The 17,761-nt window shown below is 36.6% G+C and overlaps 2 protein-coding genes across 2 annotated transcripts; one reads left to right on the forward strand and one right to left on the reverse strand.

Moving 5' to 3' along the window:
• Nucleotides 1-1,131: 1,131 nt before the first annotated feature.
• On the reverse strand, nt 1,132-8,326 carry LOC127988321 (syntaxin-6-like). The gene is made up of 8 exons (XM_052590995.1): nt 8,121-8,326; nt 6,275-6,444; nt 6,097-6,191; nt 5,958-6,020; nt 5,741-5,869; nt 5,529-5,635; nt 4,718-4,812; nt 1,132-4,274 (listed from the first exon to the last, which is right to left on the reverse strand). Exons 1-8 carry the CDS (start codon nt 8,153-8,155, stop codon nt 4,198-4,200), a joined length of 771 nt encoding a protein of 256 aa, XP_052446955.1. The 5' UTR covers nt 8,156-8,326; the 3' UTR covers nt 1,132-4,197.
• A 2,703-nt stretch (nt 8,327-11,029) lies between these two features.
• Nucleotides 11,030-12,638, forward strand: LOC127988437 (immediate early response gene 5 protein-like). Its single transcript, XM_052591198.1, has one exon. The coding sequence runs from the start codon at nt 11,310-11,312 to the stop codon at nt 12,123-12,125; it is 816 nt and encodes a 271-aa protein (XP_052447158.1). The 5' UTR covers nt 11,030-11,309; the 3' UTR covers nt 12,126-12,638.
• The last annotated feature ends 5,123 nt before the right edge of the window (nt 12,639-17,761 follow it).

Here is a 17,761-nt window from a genome sequence, read left to right on the forward strand (position 1 = left end):
AACAATGTAAAAAAACATAATTATGATTGATTGTTACAGAATTTTCATTTTATTATTATTTAACATTTAGATTCCATGCAAAAATATATATAATATTCATTCTTTACTATTAATCTTAATGTATAATATAAAAAAAAAATTCAATTTTATAATACTGTAGCAATAAATGAAATCTGGTCCACAGATATTTCCTTATAAGAGTTCAGTGTAAGGGAGGCCCGTGGTTTGGCTGTGATGAATGTGTGTGTGGGACTCAGGTGTTGATCTTCAATCATTACTGGGTCAGACAGAAGAGGGAGGAAGGGGAGGCCACCTGTCCTGAGATCAGTGTGAACGGCTCTGATCTAGAGACCATCGCTCGCCATCTACACAATCATCAGTGCTGATATTCTGATAGATGCCTGACACCACAACATCACTCAGAGGATCATTCAGCATCAACACACATTAAGCTCTAGAAATGGCTCTTCATATTGTTCAAAAAAATATTTTTTAAATAATAAACTTTACATTTATTTTGTTAATAGTAATTTTATTTAAATTGCATCATTTCTTTTTACATTTTCAAATAATAATGTTAAAAATATGTATCTGTTATGGTTTATTTTCATCATTTTTAAAAACTTTTGTATGAATTAATCTATTAAGATTTTTAAACAATTCATGTGATATAATACACATTGTAGATTAATACTTAAGAATATTTACAACAAACAAAAAAAGGTGTACATTTACAGTTTAAATGTTTTTAAAAAAAATTATAGCAACAATATAAGATCTCCTAATTTTTTATATCCTTTGTAATTTAATGCATTTTAAGTAAATTTTTTATACATTTTGTATTTTTATATACTCATGATCTTTTAAATATATCCTTTGCAATTTAATGCATTTTAAGTACATTTTTTATACATTTTGTATTTTTATATATTCATGATCTTTTAAATATTAAAAATAACAAATGTATATTTGTACATTAAAAAAACTGTAGATTATTTTTAATACACATAATAAATAAAATTGTATTCATATATTTTCATAATAGATTTAACATTTTTTACATGATCATTTTTCATTTGTATTTATATTCCTTTAATATCCTCACATCGACAGGAATTCAATCCGACACCATTTTTCAATGAATTGTTTTTAATGGGGCTCAGAGCTTCACACAGTGACAGACTGAGGGATTGTGGGTACATGAGGAGGTTTGACAGAGTTTATGAGGGACGAGGAGCAACAACGAGGGCTAAAAAAAAATATATACTCCTTTCTATCATTCTCTTCAGGAGCAAACAAACATCACAAACGAACACGTACAGCTGAAATTCACACAGTCAGGAAGAACAGCGTTTATGAGCCTGTTCACTACCTTGATCTCTCTGCTCTGTCACTGCGACTCAACAACAGTGACCTAATTGTGCAACCGCATCATTTTATTTGTATCGTAAAATTGCATAATCGATTCAGTCATACTTCGAACCAATCAGAGCTGACCTACTGCATCATGTGACCGAGGGCAGTCAGAATCAGCTGAACACTATTATACGGGCCGATGGAAATGTCTAAACAGTAAACTAAACCACTGCAAATTCCCTGTATTTGTCCTTTTGCTTTTGAAAAGCAAGGGGTGTGATTGCTCAAAAACAGAAAGCTTGAGCATGTAGAAGGGTAAATCACACCAAGTCTGGCAAAAATGTCCAGAGTTCACATTTTTAGGATCACACTTGTTTTTTTTTGCATTATGACATTATTTGCATGATTGGGCACATTTTATTAATCCTCATTACTGTAATGTGAAAAATGTTTATTAAATTACAAGAAAAGTTAGTAATATTTAATATACTAAATTTAATCGATTTTAAATTAAATCATATTTGTTATACATTTAGAATAATTTAGCCAAGACAAGATTACTTTTATTACTATATTAAATATAAAAATCATGATTTTTTTTACATTACAGTAATGACAAATGTATATAACTGGCATGGAAATAATGTTGTAGGCTATAACAATGCAGGAAAAAGGGCATATTTTCAAATGCAAAATACTATTTAATTTTTCTGGGTAGGGGTTTAACTTGATTTTGGTGGTCAAAAACAACATTTCTTTGTGTGATTTACCCATGAGATTATTAAAACATACAAACAAAACAAAAAAAATACAAATATCCAGTAAGATAAATGTACTCATGTTTTTCACAGAATATGTAGTGTTGTGCTGTCGAGAGACGACAGATACGATGATTTTCATTTTAGCGACTGCTGCTTCATACGTTTCCATTTGAGCTAGCAGTGGAAATGTAGCGCAAACCGTCAGCTTGTGAAAATATATATTCGAAACACTGGACGAACATCCTCGCTGAGCAGTTTAAGAATGTGAAACGCAATCTGACGTTTTGTCACAAGTGCCAGGCTTTCTAAAAATGAAATGTAACTTCACCCTCGTCTGTGCTAAGGCACTGGCTAAATCGTGACTTATAACTAAGAAATAGCTCACCCAAAAATAAAAATCAGCAAATTGTAATTTTCGGTTGAACTATTTCTTTAACCATTATTTCTCAAATTTAGCTTTTATACTAAAATATATTTGGTCCAAAACTTCACTTCAGCTGATCTGAAGTGATCCGTTTTCAGACTTTCTACAGATTAATAACCAATTGTCACGCAATTCACATATTTATTGCTTACTAAAGCACAATTTTTTTGTTAATATTTGAATTGCTAACCTATTATTTAAAGACTTCCAGCCAGTTATGCGGAGAGTTTAACATTAGCGTTTCTGTTAAAAACACAATTCCATTCAGTTTAAAGAAACAAACCGTAGTGCGTGAATAAATCTCACTAGTAACTGATTATCAATAACTCAAAAGTAAAAAAAAGGTAAACCAAGCACACGGAAATAAACACTTTGATAGTAAATAACTAATTTGCATTAGTACAATCAGTAACATACCCGCTTAAACAATATCTGGTTTATTATAACTCCAGTGTTTAGTAAATTAGTAGTTATTTAGTGTTGATTATTTACAGTGGTCTAAACCAACCCAGAAATTAAAATTACCTCATGATCAAGCCATCCTAGGTGTATATGTTTTTTTCTTTCAGACCAATACAATTGGAGTTATATAATAAAATGCTCTTTGCTCTTCAAAGCTTTATAACGGCAGTGAATGGGTGTTGAGATTTTGAAGTCCAGTGAAGTGCATCCATTCATCATAAAAAGTGCTCCACAGTGTTGTGTTTGTGTAAGAAAAACCGACATATTTAAAACTTTATAAACCATAATGTACGCTGTCGTACTCATGTTCACGAGAGAGTGGCGTTCCAGCAGATGACGTAGGCGTAGCATTAACTCCAGTGAGAATATGCTAGTTTCGCGAGAACCAAGTTTTGTTTACTTCAAAGGAAAAACTATCTCCTCTTGCCTTTCTTCGAAATTCTCCAACAGATCTCTTCACAAATCCTCATTCTGTACTTCTAATTTGTGATCTGTTTTGTTTAGCTCTCTCCTCCTTGCTTCCACGTTTGTTGCTTCTTACCAGAGCTTATGCTACGCCTACGCTATCCGCTGGAACGCCGCTCTCTCATGAACACGTGAACCACAGTTAGCGAAACCAGAGATTATGGTTTATTACGTTTTAAATAAGGATATCTTTCGTTTACAAATGCATGAGTTTGCTTCAGAAGGCCGGTATTAACCCCCAGGGCGGTGTGGAGCGCTTTTTATGACGGATGGATGCACTTTTTGGGCTTCAAAATCCCATTAAAAACCATTATAAAGCTTGGAAGAGCCAGGAAATGTACTCCAATTGTAATCTTCTGAAAGCAAAAAGTCATGTAAATCATGGGGTCATTTCATTTTGGGCGAAATATGCCTTTAAGCATTTTAAAATCATGGTCTGTTGGAAGGAAATGGTTTACCCTGGATTACGACACAACTTGTATGAAATGATTCAGACCGTATTATCGCCAAACCGAGAAAAAACAGCCCTTGTTTTTACACGCCATGTTACACATTCGTTTTTTCGGTCTGGGTTGTCTAGAAGAAAGCATAAAGGTTACGAAGCAGCAGCGTTCTGCTGTATCATGGACTAAAGATGGAGGAAGGGTTCGTTTATCTCCAAAGCACCTTTGCTGGAGCGAGCGTTCGCAGGAGGGAGTGCTGTAGTGGCAGAGGACGGAGGAGTGCTGTTCACAGAACAATGAAGAGGATGATCACCACAAACAGGATGGCCAGAAGAATGCCGATAGCGCACCACTGTCGCCGATCTGAAGGGTCAAGTGAGAATATAACACTCATAATTAGGCTAGACAGTGTTTTTAATGGCTAATCTGTATAGCCGTAGAGGTTTTACGGTGACGACAGAACTAAATGGTTTTAAAACATTCCCACAAACTTCAGGAGAAGTTCAGTTTAATTCTTGAGCTGTCAACCAAATGTTTCCTCTGAAACGGTCCGGAAGTTTGACTTCCAGAGTGCCAACTTTATGTAAAGTTTTGGTTTTACATTAGTGCCGTCAAACGATTAATCGCGATTAATCGTTTGACGGCACTACTTTACATTAAAACAGCATAATATTTGAACTGTAATAAAACAAAAGTAAATACTGTCAGATAGGATGTCAAATATTCAAATAAGAGGTTTCAGTTGAATGAATGCTGAAAGTACTGTAAATGAACCATGTCTGCTCTTCCGCTGCTGTATTACTCACCGCTGGTCATGTGAGAAACTTTAGCCAGCTTCTTCATGACGTTATCCAGTCTGGATTGAGTGCTGTCCATCTCATGTGAAAAATCATCCAGCATTCTGAAAATAGGCCAGACACACAGTCAGAATCGAAACAGAAAGTTAGGAGGTCTGTTAAATCACCCGCACCGACTAGACAAACTGTCACGATTCACGCCAAGAGCAGGTCAACTTCTCACATACTACTTTGTTCTCTGGTTTGTAATTTATTTAATATATTATATTATATATCTCTATTTTTTTTATAATTAGAGAAAACTAAATATATAAATGATATACAAGTACTATATATATATATATATATATATATATATATATATATATATATATATATATATATATATCATGGATCACAGTTTTTGAATAATAATTGCTATATATATAATTTATATATGTAATCTATTTAATATATTATGAATTTATTTAATATTTTATATATCTCATTTTTTTATATATAACTCTTTTTAAAAACTGTTTTATAAGAATATATAAAAAATTTTTTTTAAAGACAAATATATATAGCAATTATTATTTAAAAACTGTGTGTATATGTATGTAATATATGTCATTTCTTCATTAAAAAAATATATCTATTTTAATATATTCTATTTATAGATCCTGTTTCCAAATTATATATAATTTAAAATAGAAATAATAATCTATATATTATACACACATTTTTCTTAAATGGAATTACATATAAAAACCTATACACACACACACACACAGACAAAGATTTCACACTACCTAACTTCACCGGTTTCAAAGTGACTTACACAGATTGCTCATCCAGCTCTTGGCCGATCCTTTGGGACATGTTCTTCAGGACCCCAATAGTTCCCGACACCAGCTCCAGCTGCTCATCCTGCTGATCTGCTATGAGCTGCGATGTTCAGAAATAAAACTCACTGTCCTGGTAAGAGCTCGGAAATATGGTTCAATATGCTAATCGGGATAATCACCTCTTAAATATGATGTGTTGCCGTACCTGTTGCTGGGTCTGTTGTTCCTCGATGAACTGTGAGTTTGCCGTCTGCAGCTCCCGGTCTAGTCTGGTGTACTTATCAGCACTGGGTTGCCAGATTGGGCCATGAGACCCACCATCACCCATTAAAGTCTAATATGAGAGGAAAAACTGTCATGAGATGATAGGCAAACTTGTCAAATCATAATCTGGGTCCTACTTTCATAGTCTGATCACAAACCTGTCGATTTTTTATCTCGGGCACTGTAACTCCCATCGGACTAGCCATGTGGTCTTTCATCTCCTGTAAAATGAAAATCAATTAGAGATATCCATGAGCCATTGGAGCAGATGTGTGTAAGTCTCTCCAATCTGCTCACCCTGACTGTCTGCCTCGTGCTAGTGATGAAGGCTTTCCTCTTGGCCAGCTCCATCGCATCCAGATTGAACTTCTTTGGATTAGCCTCCACAATACTTAAAGAAAAGGTTAAGGCTATGACATATTAACACCTGAACCATTTCAAGTCCAGACATTGGCTACCAGAAACAAAAGGATATTGATAGTCTCGTCCAAGTCCTCCAAGTCCCATTCAATGGACCTCAAACTGTTCCTCAGCTCATTGGTGGTCCAGTCCACCTCCTCCTTGCTGGCTCCACCCGGGTCCTGTAGCAGCTCCATCCATCTCTGATGAAGCCCCTGAGCTGTGTTCACAGCCTTCTGCACCTCTCTGATGAAAAGCAATCCATTAAACCTTTTTATAAAGTCAGGAACCCAACAGTATTGGAACAATGACATTGCAGATGTTAGGCTTGACATAAATAAAAACACCAAGATATTACAAATAAAATCCTGATTTTGGACATGTACCATGGCACAGAGATGGTATCACATAGAAATACTATAGTACTTTGATTTATACCATGGTCTTCTCATGACACTCCAAGGTACATCCAAATATACCAAAGTACATGTCCAAAAAGCATGATAATGACATGTTTTTAGACATGTATCATGGTATTTTCACTTAAACCATAGTATTCACATGGCACTCCAAGATATATCCAGTGCCGCGCTCCCACCACGCGCATCACGCACTGTGCATAGGGCACCAAGTGCTGAGGGGGCACCAAAAATAGCCTAATGAATTTTTTTTTTTAAATGCCGGTATTATTTGATTAGCCTAAAGAAATATTAGGCACATTTTAGCCATGTATATGTAAGAAAAAAAGGGGAACAAGAAAGATATCTAATAATTGTCCGGTCTAGTCTAGAAAGTACGGGAAATGTGCTGCATGTGCGTGCTGCTGCTAATCGTAATGCGCCTCGAACTTGCTGACGTTAATGTTAGCATTAGCAAACTATGTTATTATAACTTACACACACACGGCCTGTTCTCAAGTCCATTTGAAGTTTCTTTTTTTCTTTTTTACCGTTGTTTGAAATGGATTAAATCATTATTTAAAATAATCTGGGAGATTTTTGAATTGCCTAAATCATAAATGCAGCCGGGTTGAAGCCTTCAGTGATGTTTTTCTTTTGTTATGGCAGCCGTCCCCTCTGCATATATATTTTTGTTATTCTGCACAAGACTTCATGCCAATAAATAAGAAATATTGCTGACTTGAGTGTTTCCAGTGCTCTCTTTACGTTCGTCCGTTATTTGACGTTGAAAAAGGAAAAGTCGTTTTTTTTAGACATGGAAAAGTCAGTGACAGCCCTAGTAATTATTGATGATTATTTCATTTAATTTATTCAAAGTGACATTGAATTTGCAAAAAAAAAAAAAGTCTGTATTATTTTGCTATTTTTTTTATTTTGATATTCTGTTGACTGTTTACAAAGTCAGCAAAGCTGTGAAGATTTTACTTTCTCTTTTTAGTGTTCTTCACTTTTATACTGTGATGCTGCTATTGTGTGTTATTGGTATTGAGTTATGTTTGGTAATAAAAAGTTAAACTGGCAAAAACAAACGTTTTTTTTTCTTTCTCATGGTCGGGGTGGGGGGCATCATAAAGGAATTATGCTTAGGGCACCAAAATGGCTAGCAGCGGCACTGGGTATATCCGAATATTCCATGGTACAAGTCCAAAAAACGTTATAATATATCAAAGAGCAGGTGTGTGTTACCACACAATAATATCACTTCAAATAAAACCACGACACGGATATCGATTAATGGCATGACACGATGGCGGGAAAATCGATCATGACGGTTGTCATGGCAACATGATAACGATCTCGTTGAAACAGCAGTTTTAAGCGTTCGTGCGCAAGGCTAACATTGGTAAACGGAACAGATTAACCATAAAACAACTCATAAGCTTATAATTCGCTTTCTCCTTTCTAGTACGTTAACGTTACCTGCTTTTCGCCCACAGTCAGTGATCTAAGCCATAAACTCACCCTTTCACCACGAAAAACGGATCTTCCATCGACATTTTGGTGTTCAGATGAGTGGATTCTTGTGCGATAATCTCATGCTCCTGATCGAGGCGGGTTTCGCTTTTCTTAAACAAAGGAGAGCGCTTAATGTGTTGTTTACATGTGGGACGGAGCCCGGATCCGCTCAGCCTCCATCGCTCGGCCGAATCACATCCGGGTCCTTCAGCGTCTAGACACACACACACACATACACCGCTTCCCGATAAACAAACACCGGCAAGCTCTGCGTGGGTTGTTTTGGTTTGTTGTAGTAAAAGAACAAAGCAAAATTTCCACAGATGGCATAGATATGTTCAAATGTGTATAAAAGCATTATTGTAATTATGAACACAAACACAGTGGAACATTATATTTTATTGTTATGAATAATAATAATAAATATGTAATGACATATTTCAACAACTCTACAGCATATATGGCAATATTACTTTATTATTATTATTTGATAATGATAGTGTAATAATTATAATTATTATAATTTATTAAATTAAAATGTAAATACAATGTAATATATTTATAATTTAATAATTATTATTATTAGTATCATCAACATCATCTCATCATCATCATCATGTTTTGTTTTATTCATCTTGTCTTAAACACTAAAATGTTGCATCATATTTTTTCATATTCAAAAATGCATATTAGTTCCAAAAATTCCATGAAAGTAACATGGTACATGTCTAAAAACAATAAATTTTCTCTCAATGTACTATAATATATATAGTAGATCCCAAGTAGTAGCACCAGCATATTCAGATTGCTCCTTCACTAGAAAGGCATGCCCGGACATCTTAAAAGGCCAAACAGAGCTTGTACTTTGGTAGCACCACACACGCTTGTATATATATATATACATATATTTGATATATATATATATATCAATGTACATATCACCTTCTAAAACAGTGCTTTCAAATATATATATATATATATATATATATATATGTGTGTGTGTGTGTGTGGCACGTCCTGATTTTGCCAAGTCCGATGTGTTCCTAGGTCAACATATTTTGTTGACCCTGGAACAACATTTTACTCCAAAAATATATTCTTAACCATATCCCTACACCTAAACCTAACCTTAACCATGAGTAATCCCTAAAATCAGAGGAAATGATAGATGAATGACACTGATGTACAAGCACCAAACACTGATTTTAAGCATAAACTTCACAAAATCTATAAACTGGTTCTTCAAATCTGATTGGTTAATCACAATGTTGTTCCAGGGTCAACAACGATGTTGTCCCAGGAACATGTCTCACTTGGTAAAATCAGGTTAGGCGTGTGTGTGTGTGTATATTTGAGGTTTTACCAGCTGATTTTGCACTATGGTGTCACCAGTGTACATTTTCTTCTTTTTGAATTAAACGCCTCCAATCTATTCTCAAAAAAAAAAAAAAAATAACAATGAAAATTGATTAATAACCACAACAACAATAATAACATTTGAAATGATCTATTTCTCTTAATCAACTCAGCTTTGCAGCTCGTCTACCTTCTAAAACAGTGCTTCATACATTATTCAACACAGCACTACCTTCTCAATAGCTGACTATCTACACCAGTGTTATCCTCTTGTAAGCGGACGCTGTGTATGATGTAAAACCAGCAAACCAGCTGGAAACACTTCAGCTCAGCTTAGTAAGTAAAGCTGCATACATTATTAATCAACTCTGGTTATATTTATAGCATCAGTTGCCAGTTTCCCATCAATAAGCAGACCTGCAGTTGAAAAGCTGGGGATATTATAGATTATAGATACCCTACATTATTTTAAATGGACCTTGTGGTGTATCCCTTTACTAACTACAGCCTTAACACAGCTGGATTCTGATTTAAATAGAAGAGTTATTATTTTTTTCTCCATTTGTTCTTGTCTATCCATTCTTCTTAATCAGAAAAACAGCTCGTCGCAGTGAAAGCAAAGGATTTCTCACATATTTTGCGGTAGCCATGATGACTGTGATCATTTATATTTAGATAATCAATCTTTGAAAGTGTGTTACGTCATAGCGTGCTCTTCCTGTCAGGTTTGTTTATGACCCACTTCTAAATGCATGTGAACTCACAAACCAGCGCACACGGATTGCTACCTTAAAAAAATACATACAAATAATGAAAGCATTGCAACTCAGAGGCAATATCATCAGTTCAGGGTCAAATCTCCCACACTGTCGTTCATGAGTAGCAGCTAACTGTTTCTTCAAACAAAACATTGCCCTTCCCCCCCACTGACAACTCCATTCACATTCGCCCAGACACCGCAGTGGATTTGCACAATAGAGTCACGTGACACGACTGTAGCAGACAAACCATTACATCAGTCGAGGAAGTGAGTTGAAAAAAAAAATTAAAGGGGAAGTGCAAGTTTTTCTGAACAGAATGAGATGAGCTGCTATGCGGAAACCGTGTACAAAATAAAAACAATAATAACTATAATATGGATATTTTAACTCTATTAATAAAGACAAAATATATGAAACAAGAAGCCTACCCTAAATATCCGACATAATCTGTAAAAACATGAGTTAGTGTCTCGTGTATGTCGATTTTGGCTTGTTATTCGATACAAAAACGATGTTGTGTTTTAAATATAGTCCGTCTTAGTACTATAAATCTAATTAGCTGAACAAACACAATGAGTTGTAAAAAATATCTACCCGTTTTAGCTTGAAAACAATTCTATCCCTTTAAACAGTTCTCCCACGTTAGTATTTAAATATGACGCATCAGCACGGTGCTCTCCCATTGGCCATCGCCTATTTGGCGGGGTGTGATTCACAACACTGGCAGAACGCAACTCGAGACGTGATTGGCTAGTGTAGCCGCTGACGCTGAAGTATAAAAGGAGTTAAAAATAGAAACGGTCTCATTCCTCCCTAGACCATTGTCGGGTGCTGGAGGGAATGTGTGAGGTGTTCAAAACTCCTACACTCACCCAAAAATAATACTAATATTGTATTTTGTGAACAAGAATGAGGCTTATGTCAACAAAATACGGGACGATTTGATCTACAGGAGGAAAATACTAATTGGACGTTATTTATTAACGCATTTCTTAGCCGCTGGCTTTGAGGAGAATCCTGAGACGAAATCAAAGGCGAACTTTCTACCTCTGTGAACTTAACCATACTGATTCCAGCCATGGAATACAAAGTGGAAGCCCATCGGATTATGAGTATTTCCTTAGGGAAAATCTACAACTCGCGCGTTCAACGGGGCGGCATTAAACTGCATAAAAACCTCCTAGTTTCGCTGGTCCTTCGCAGCGCGCGTCAGGTCTATCTGAGCGACTACTACAGCGGCGCGTGTCTGAATGCTGCTCAGAGCCAGCGCGAAGGGAACGAATGGGAGGAGAAATTCCCGCCCTCCACAACCGAATGTGACCGAGTACAGAGCCCAGAGGAACCTCAACAAGACGCGCTGCCCGAGAAAGAGCGGGAATATCGCGAAAACGACGATGCGGTGAAATCAGACCAGGTGGATTGTACTTCCACTTTACAACAGGAGCAAAACCAAAACTCTTCGCTGGACTCTGTCACATATGTTTCCTCTGAAACACGGCCGGAAACCATTATCGTGCCCAAGGAGAGTCCCTCGGACAGTACAGAAGAAGCAGAACGCGACTCGACGCCAGAAGCGAACGGGGAATCACATCAACCACCCGAAAAGCATGTTTGTTCAAACAGGAAAAGAAGCGCGGATGAGACAGAAAGTGGCGATTCGTCTAAAAAAAGGGTCAAAGTTGGTTCCTCAAACGCTAAAGAGGACGAGGAAGCCGAAGAGATGGACACGAGTAACGTGTCCAACCTCATTACGATATTTGGTTCCGGTTTCTCAGGACTTCTCAGCAAAGACGGCGCTAAAGCCGAGTCTGAAGCAGAGGATAGTGGACAAATCTGCTGCGACCAAATGCTGAAGAACCTAAACCCGTGGAGTACAGCGATAGTAGCTTTCTAACTGTATTGTACTGTACTGTACTTGTTATCCGGGTTGATCTGAGCGCATTGGGAACACGTGGTCAGGCCCCACATCGTAGCATGGGACTTCCCAGCCAAGCGTGTGTGGTGCTACCAAAGTACAAGCTCCGTTTGGCCTTTTAAGATGTCCGGGCATGCCTTTTTGTGAAGGCGCAATCTGAATATGCTGGTGCTACTACTTGGGATCTACTACAGTCCTTGAAGTGTTGAACTCTCAGACATTATAAAGCCAAGCGAGGAGTGGTATTACAACATATGCAAATGTGTCATGAAGGTCATGTTACATTGTCACTGAACCGATCCAGGGGTCGATCACAGAAACTTGACTGGATGAAGTTTAGACCACTGTTTTGACGTCTTTGTTTTAAAAAGACCTGTACATTCTGTAATATTCGAGTGTGTGTATATATTGTCTGTCGCATTCTGAATCTATGTATTTTGGTATCATGACAATTTACGTGGTGCTCACGTATTAAAACAATGTGAAATGACACTGATTGTTTCTGTGCTTTCTGTTCACGAGTGGAAACGTTGAGAACTTGACTCACATGACTTGAATGAGGCATCATCCACCCATTTTTTTTTTTTCAAATGAAAGCTTTTTTTTTTTTAGGATATTCAAAAATAACAGCCCAATGCTGTTTCTTAAGTTTCCCACGGTGATAAAACTTTAAAATAATTTTAATTGGCATATTTCAATGATTCTAAATAGAAAATTATAATACTTATATGAATATAAAACGACTTCATTGTTAAAAAATTGCAATTTGTGACATATTATATATATATATATATATATATATATATATATATATATATATATATATATATATATATATATATATATACACACACACACACATATAGTCATACAAGGTTTATTCAGAAGTGTCTCAAGTTTACCTGAATTCATATTTAAAATTTCTGAATTCTTTATATTTTTCAAATTACATAGAACTATTCAGTAATCGCAAATGAAAATTAAAGAAACTCTTGGAAGATCTCTAGTCAGGAAGTGTGAGCACCCTATTTCACACACACTTCATTTTGAATAGAAGATTTAATAAAAACTATTTGGGTTAGTACTTAAAATGAAGCTTACCCCAAACAAAACTATCTGGACCAAAGTGATCCAACACGTTTGAGAAGAACAGGAATGTTCAGCTGCTGTTCCACTGCATCACTTCCAGGCAATTTTTGACTGCATGCTGTAAAGAGAGCTATTGTGCCCCTGAAGCATGTGAGGAATGCAGGGTTCAGTTTCAGCGCAGACTGCTGTCTCTTCTCCCAGGACCTGTCTTTGGTCCCAGGCTATTCACATGCCTTTTCCTACAAGAGAGAACAGTCATAATAGAATCATTGACTCCTCAACCATATTTTCATGTAGAAACATCACTTGAGTAGTATTACAATATTAATCAGGGTGATATGATTCATAATTTACAATGAGTGAAAGGCTTTATGCTAAAAAAATTAATTATGAGAAATGTACTTAATTTACTATGCAAGAATGCAGTCATTCAGGTAAGTGTATGAGCCTGTCTTGTAATATGCACACACACACACACACAAATCAGTTTATCTTATATAAGAGTTAAAATAAAAAAACGGTAAAAAGAATCATAAAAATAACAAAGATGTGGGTTCCCATGGTCATAGAAAACCTCAAATATCAACAAATTTTCATATTAAACATAAAAGTCATATTTAGTGATACAAATTTTTTGTGGGTGTACAATAGTTTAAGATTCGGTTATTATGACTTTATAATATTGACTTAAATGAAATATACACTTTCGTTCAAAAGTGTGGGATCAGAAAGAATTTAAATGTTTTTGAAAGAAGTCTCTTCTGCTCACCAAAGCGGCATTTATTTGATGTAAAATACAGTAAAAACAATTAGAATATACTTTCAAATTTAATTTGTTCCTGTGATGCAAAACTGAATTTTCAGCATTTTTATGCAAAGAATACACTATTTACAATAATTTAAATGTAACTTGTAATTTAGCATATAAATATAACATCTGTAAATTATAATATACTGTATAATATTTTCAAACTGAACTGCAATCTCTATTAAAATGATTTTAAATGCCTTCAACAGTCACAAATAACTAAAAAGCTTATATGAGGGAGAAAGTGATGATAAAGGGTCAGATCAGGTAGAAAAATATTGCAAGGATTTGCAGTAATATGTAAATTTTTTTAGTGTGAGTAACATTTAAGAAAAACAGTAATGACGTTAACTCCAGCAGAACAAGCTTGATGCCCGGTGTGGCCGCATTCTTTCACACAGACATGAGTAGCTATTGACAGATACATTCCCTCGAGAAAGACCAGAAGGTATGAGTAAAGCTGCTTTCTCGCCCTGCTCTCTTGAGAAATGTGGGTCATTCAAATCCTGGCCATAGTCGAGTCAGCTGACCACACTGGCATAGAACAGTAACAGAGCTGGAGCGGATGACAAGTGGCCCGATGAGACTGCAGTGGACCTTTTCTCAAATTTCTGTAGTTTTCTGTAATTGCTTGTGTTATCACTGACATTGATCCAAAATAAACCATAGATCTAAAAATGTCTAAAATACAATATATAGATCAGAATTTTTTTGTCATACATGTGATGCAACATCACTAGCTGTTTCACGAACCATGCTTAAACACATGCAGCTGTCCTCTCTTGACTGGCCTCTCGTTCCTGCATTCCACTGTCCTGGAAGGAAAGGGGGTGGGGGGCAGGAGGAAAAGAGTAAAGTTGTGAAAACGTTTCCTGCTGATGTGCAGTAAGAGAGCATGTGGGTCTGGAACATGGAGACAAAAGGCGAGAAATTTAATATGTGTGTCTATATATATATGTAGCTATTTTAGTTGGACTAAGAAAATAATTTGTCTTTATTTACTTCTCACAAAGTTGGACTAAAGGTAAATAATTTTCAATTGTCCATTTTCAAGTGGAGTAATGAATGACACAGAAGTCACTTTTAAACCATGCAGCGAAACTGTGAGACAAACTTGAACCCGATGCAAAATCTGTTTTCAGTAATCTTTAATGGATTGCGTGGATTCCTATTGAAATTGCTGGATTTTACCCGTGAAAATTCACAGCAGATATGAATGCACCTATTTGTTAGGCAAATATTCGATTGCGCATAGTGTCACGTTGACTGCTTGACTACTCATAAACCTCTATAGCTCGGACTAGAATGGAGCATTTGAACTCATGTTCTGATGTCATACTACCATTTAAATATAAATCTAAAGGACATTTTTTTTGTCTGTTTTATCATAGGCCAAGCAAAAGTGAACAGTATGACCATTTAGAAAAGTAATATCAAACCAAATTCAATACTTGGTGCCAAATATCCAACTTGGCTTGCTTTGCAAAGCTTTTAGGATAAACTGAACAACAGAAAGCGACTCTCAAGCAATAAAGATAAGATGTCAAGGACTTTTTTTAGGTGTTTAGTTGATTTATTGTGTGCTAAGAGCCATGCCGTGTCCCTGTTTAACATGGTCAGTCCCAAAGAGAGGGGTGGAAAGACGCCTGAACAAAACACCAGTCTGGATACAAGTAGAGACAAGATCTACTCCAGCAGTTCTTTTGTTCAGAGCAAACAGAAAGTCAGGAAATCATTCCAGCACTCATTCAGAAAGATGGATATCTCCGCATTGACACATCAACTGGAGTGACCCACAAAGCAATTTGTCAATGATCTCATCAGTCTCCACAATGCTCCAAGTTACTCATCCACCCATTTTTGAAGGCATGCATACAGTATATTCTTCTGAAAGTGACGAGTCAGAGGATAATTTCACAAACCAATACGTGAACTCTCTCATATTGACGTGACGGCTAAAGGGAAATTGTCCATTCAAACCAGTTTTGTGCATTCAGGAATTACCAAACCTAATCAGAAGCCTCCAAATCACTAGAAAACCACCCACCAAAAGATCAGATGTGCTTTCTGTAAACTCTTAAAATGAAGTTTCCTAAGCGAGATTTCACAGGAGAACCATTTTGGAACCTTTCCCTGAACAGTTCTTTAAAGAACCACGAAGAACATCTAATCTAAAGAACCTTTCCACTATAAAGAACATTTTGTGCAATGGAAGCGTCCATTAATGTAATGGTTCTTCAGAGAACCACAGATGCCAACAAAGAACCTTTATTTTCAAGAGTGTAGCGAAGAAATTAGATACAAAATTTGTGCATATAGTATTTTTTTTTTTTTTGGAGATTGGAAAGTGATTCCAAAATACAGCAAACAGATCATCTCCGATTAGGTAGTTTATGTGAAACTGCATAAATAAACAGGGAAACTCCAACTCTAGTGTGCAACAATACCAAACAGGGAACTAAAAGTCATAACCGCAGAGCAGTTAAGAGTTTGAAACTGGTCTACAATGACTCAACGCCACCCCCTCCCCCCAGATCACTGATCTTTTCAAGGAGAAAAAGCCCTCGCCGTGGCCCCGCTATTCATTCTGTTTGACCCCTGCCAGAGCCCAGACAAGCTGAAGTCTTTGTTTATCTTGGGAAACTGGCAGAGGACAGGAGGGGAAGAGGGTTTGGGTGGGGGAGGGTACTGAAGATTGGAGGGAAAATGGGATCGGGGGAGGGGTATCCTGGGAAAAATGCCAGCGTGGGATCAGTGACAAGGCCAGTCTTCCTGAAACAGGAGCAGCCTGGGATGGTGAAGGAAAAGGGTGTCGTTGTGGTTGGGGGGAGGGTCCACCTTGTTGAACCAGGCCATAAGACCAGAGACATGCTACACGCGCAATACGTCACGTTGATGTATGTTTCCTGTTGGGCGTGGGGTCGCGTTTAATCACAGTTCCGAAAGCTTTATAGACTCCACTCAACTGATAGCAAACAGTCTGTGAGGCTTCTGCAATGACAACAGGCCAATTGTGTGTGAACGTTTAGGTTTCTCCTCAAACGCTACAAGCCAGGGCATGTTGAGAGCAAAAGAAGCTTGGGGCAATTAAAGCAGACAGATGGCCGCTAAGAGAAAAAAGCCTGGTGTATCTTTCTCATGTTTTGTTGCTACAGGAGGGTCATGTGTTCCACATCTGAAAGGAGTGAGATATTTAGTATTAGTCAGACACTTTACACACAAACACACACACACACACACTAGTGATCACTGTCCTTGTAACTAGATTTTTCACTTTATAAAAACTTCTTTGTTGCCCAAGTACAACCTGCTTTCATTATTCTGGGTGGTTGCCAGGATGTTGCTATATAGTTGCTAAGGTGTGCCTGAGTGGTTTTGGCATGTTGCAGTTGTTGGGGTGTTATGATGTCATCGCTAAGGTATTCTTATTGATTCTAAAATGTTGCTTAACAGTTCCTTGGATGTTCTGAGTGATTGCCAAGGCATTGCTGTGCAGTTGTATTCTAAACTATTGGTTAACTGGTACTAGAGAAAGATTAGTGTACCCAATAAAGTGTTTAAATGCTTTTAAAGCTCTTTATAATTCCTGAAAACGGAATTTGTGTCAAAAAAGGGGAAGTATATTTAATTTTGCATGGCCAAAAAAACCTCTGTAGTTTTCTTTGTAGTGTTAGTTCCTTGAAATGGTCAAAGTTCAGTTTAGAGGCTGGGGGAAAGT

The sequence above is a fragment of the Carassius gibelio genome, chromosome B22 (genome assembly GCF_023724105.1).
Source record: "Carassius gibelio isolate Cgi1373 ecotype wild population from Czech Republic chromosome B22, carGib1.2-hapl.c, whole genome shotgun sequence".
Classification (NCBI taxonomy): Eukaryota; Metazoa; Chordata; class Actinopteri; order Cypriniformes; family Cyprinidae; genus Carassius; species Carassius gibelio.

Coding starts and splice junctions, on each gene's coding strand:
- LOC127988321 (XM_052590995.1), bottom strand. CDS start 8,155: ATGTCGATGGAAGATCCGTTTTTCGTGGTGAAAGG. Junction 6,445..8,120: donor CCGTTTTTCGTGGTGAAAGG/GTGAGTTTATGG, acceptor GCTTTTCATCAG/AGAGGTGCAGAAGGCTGTGA. Junction 6,021..6,096: donor GCACGAGGCAGACAGTCAGG/GTGAGCAGATTG, acceptor TTCATTTTACAG/GAGATGAAAGACCACATGGC.
- LOC127988437 (XM_052591198.1), top strand. CDS start 11,310: ATGGAATACAAAGTGGAAGCCCATCGGATTATGAGTATTTCCTTAGGG.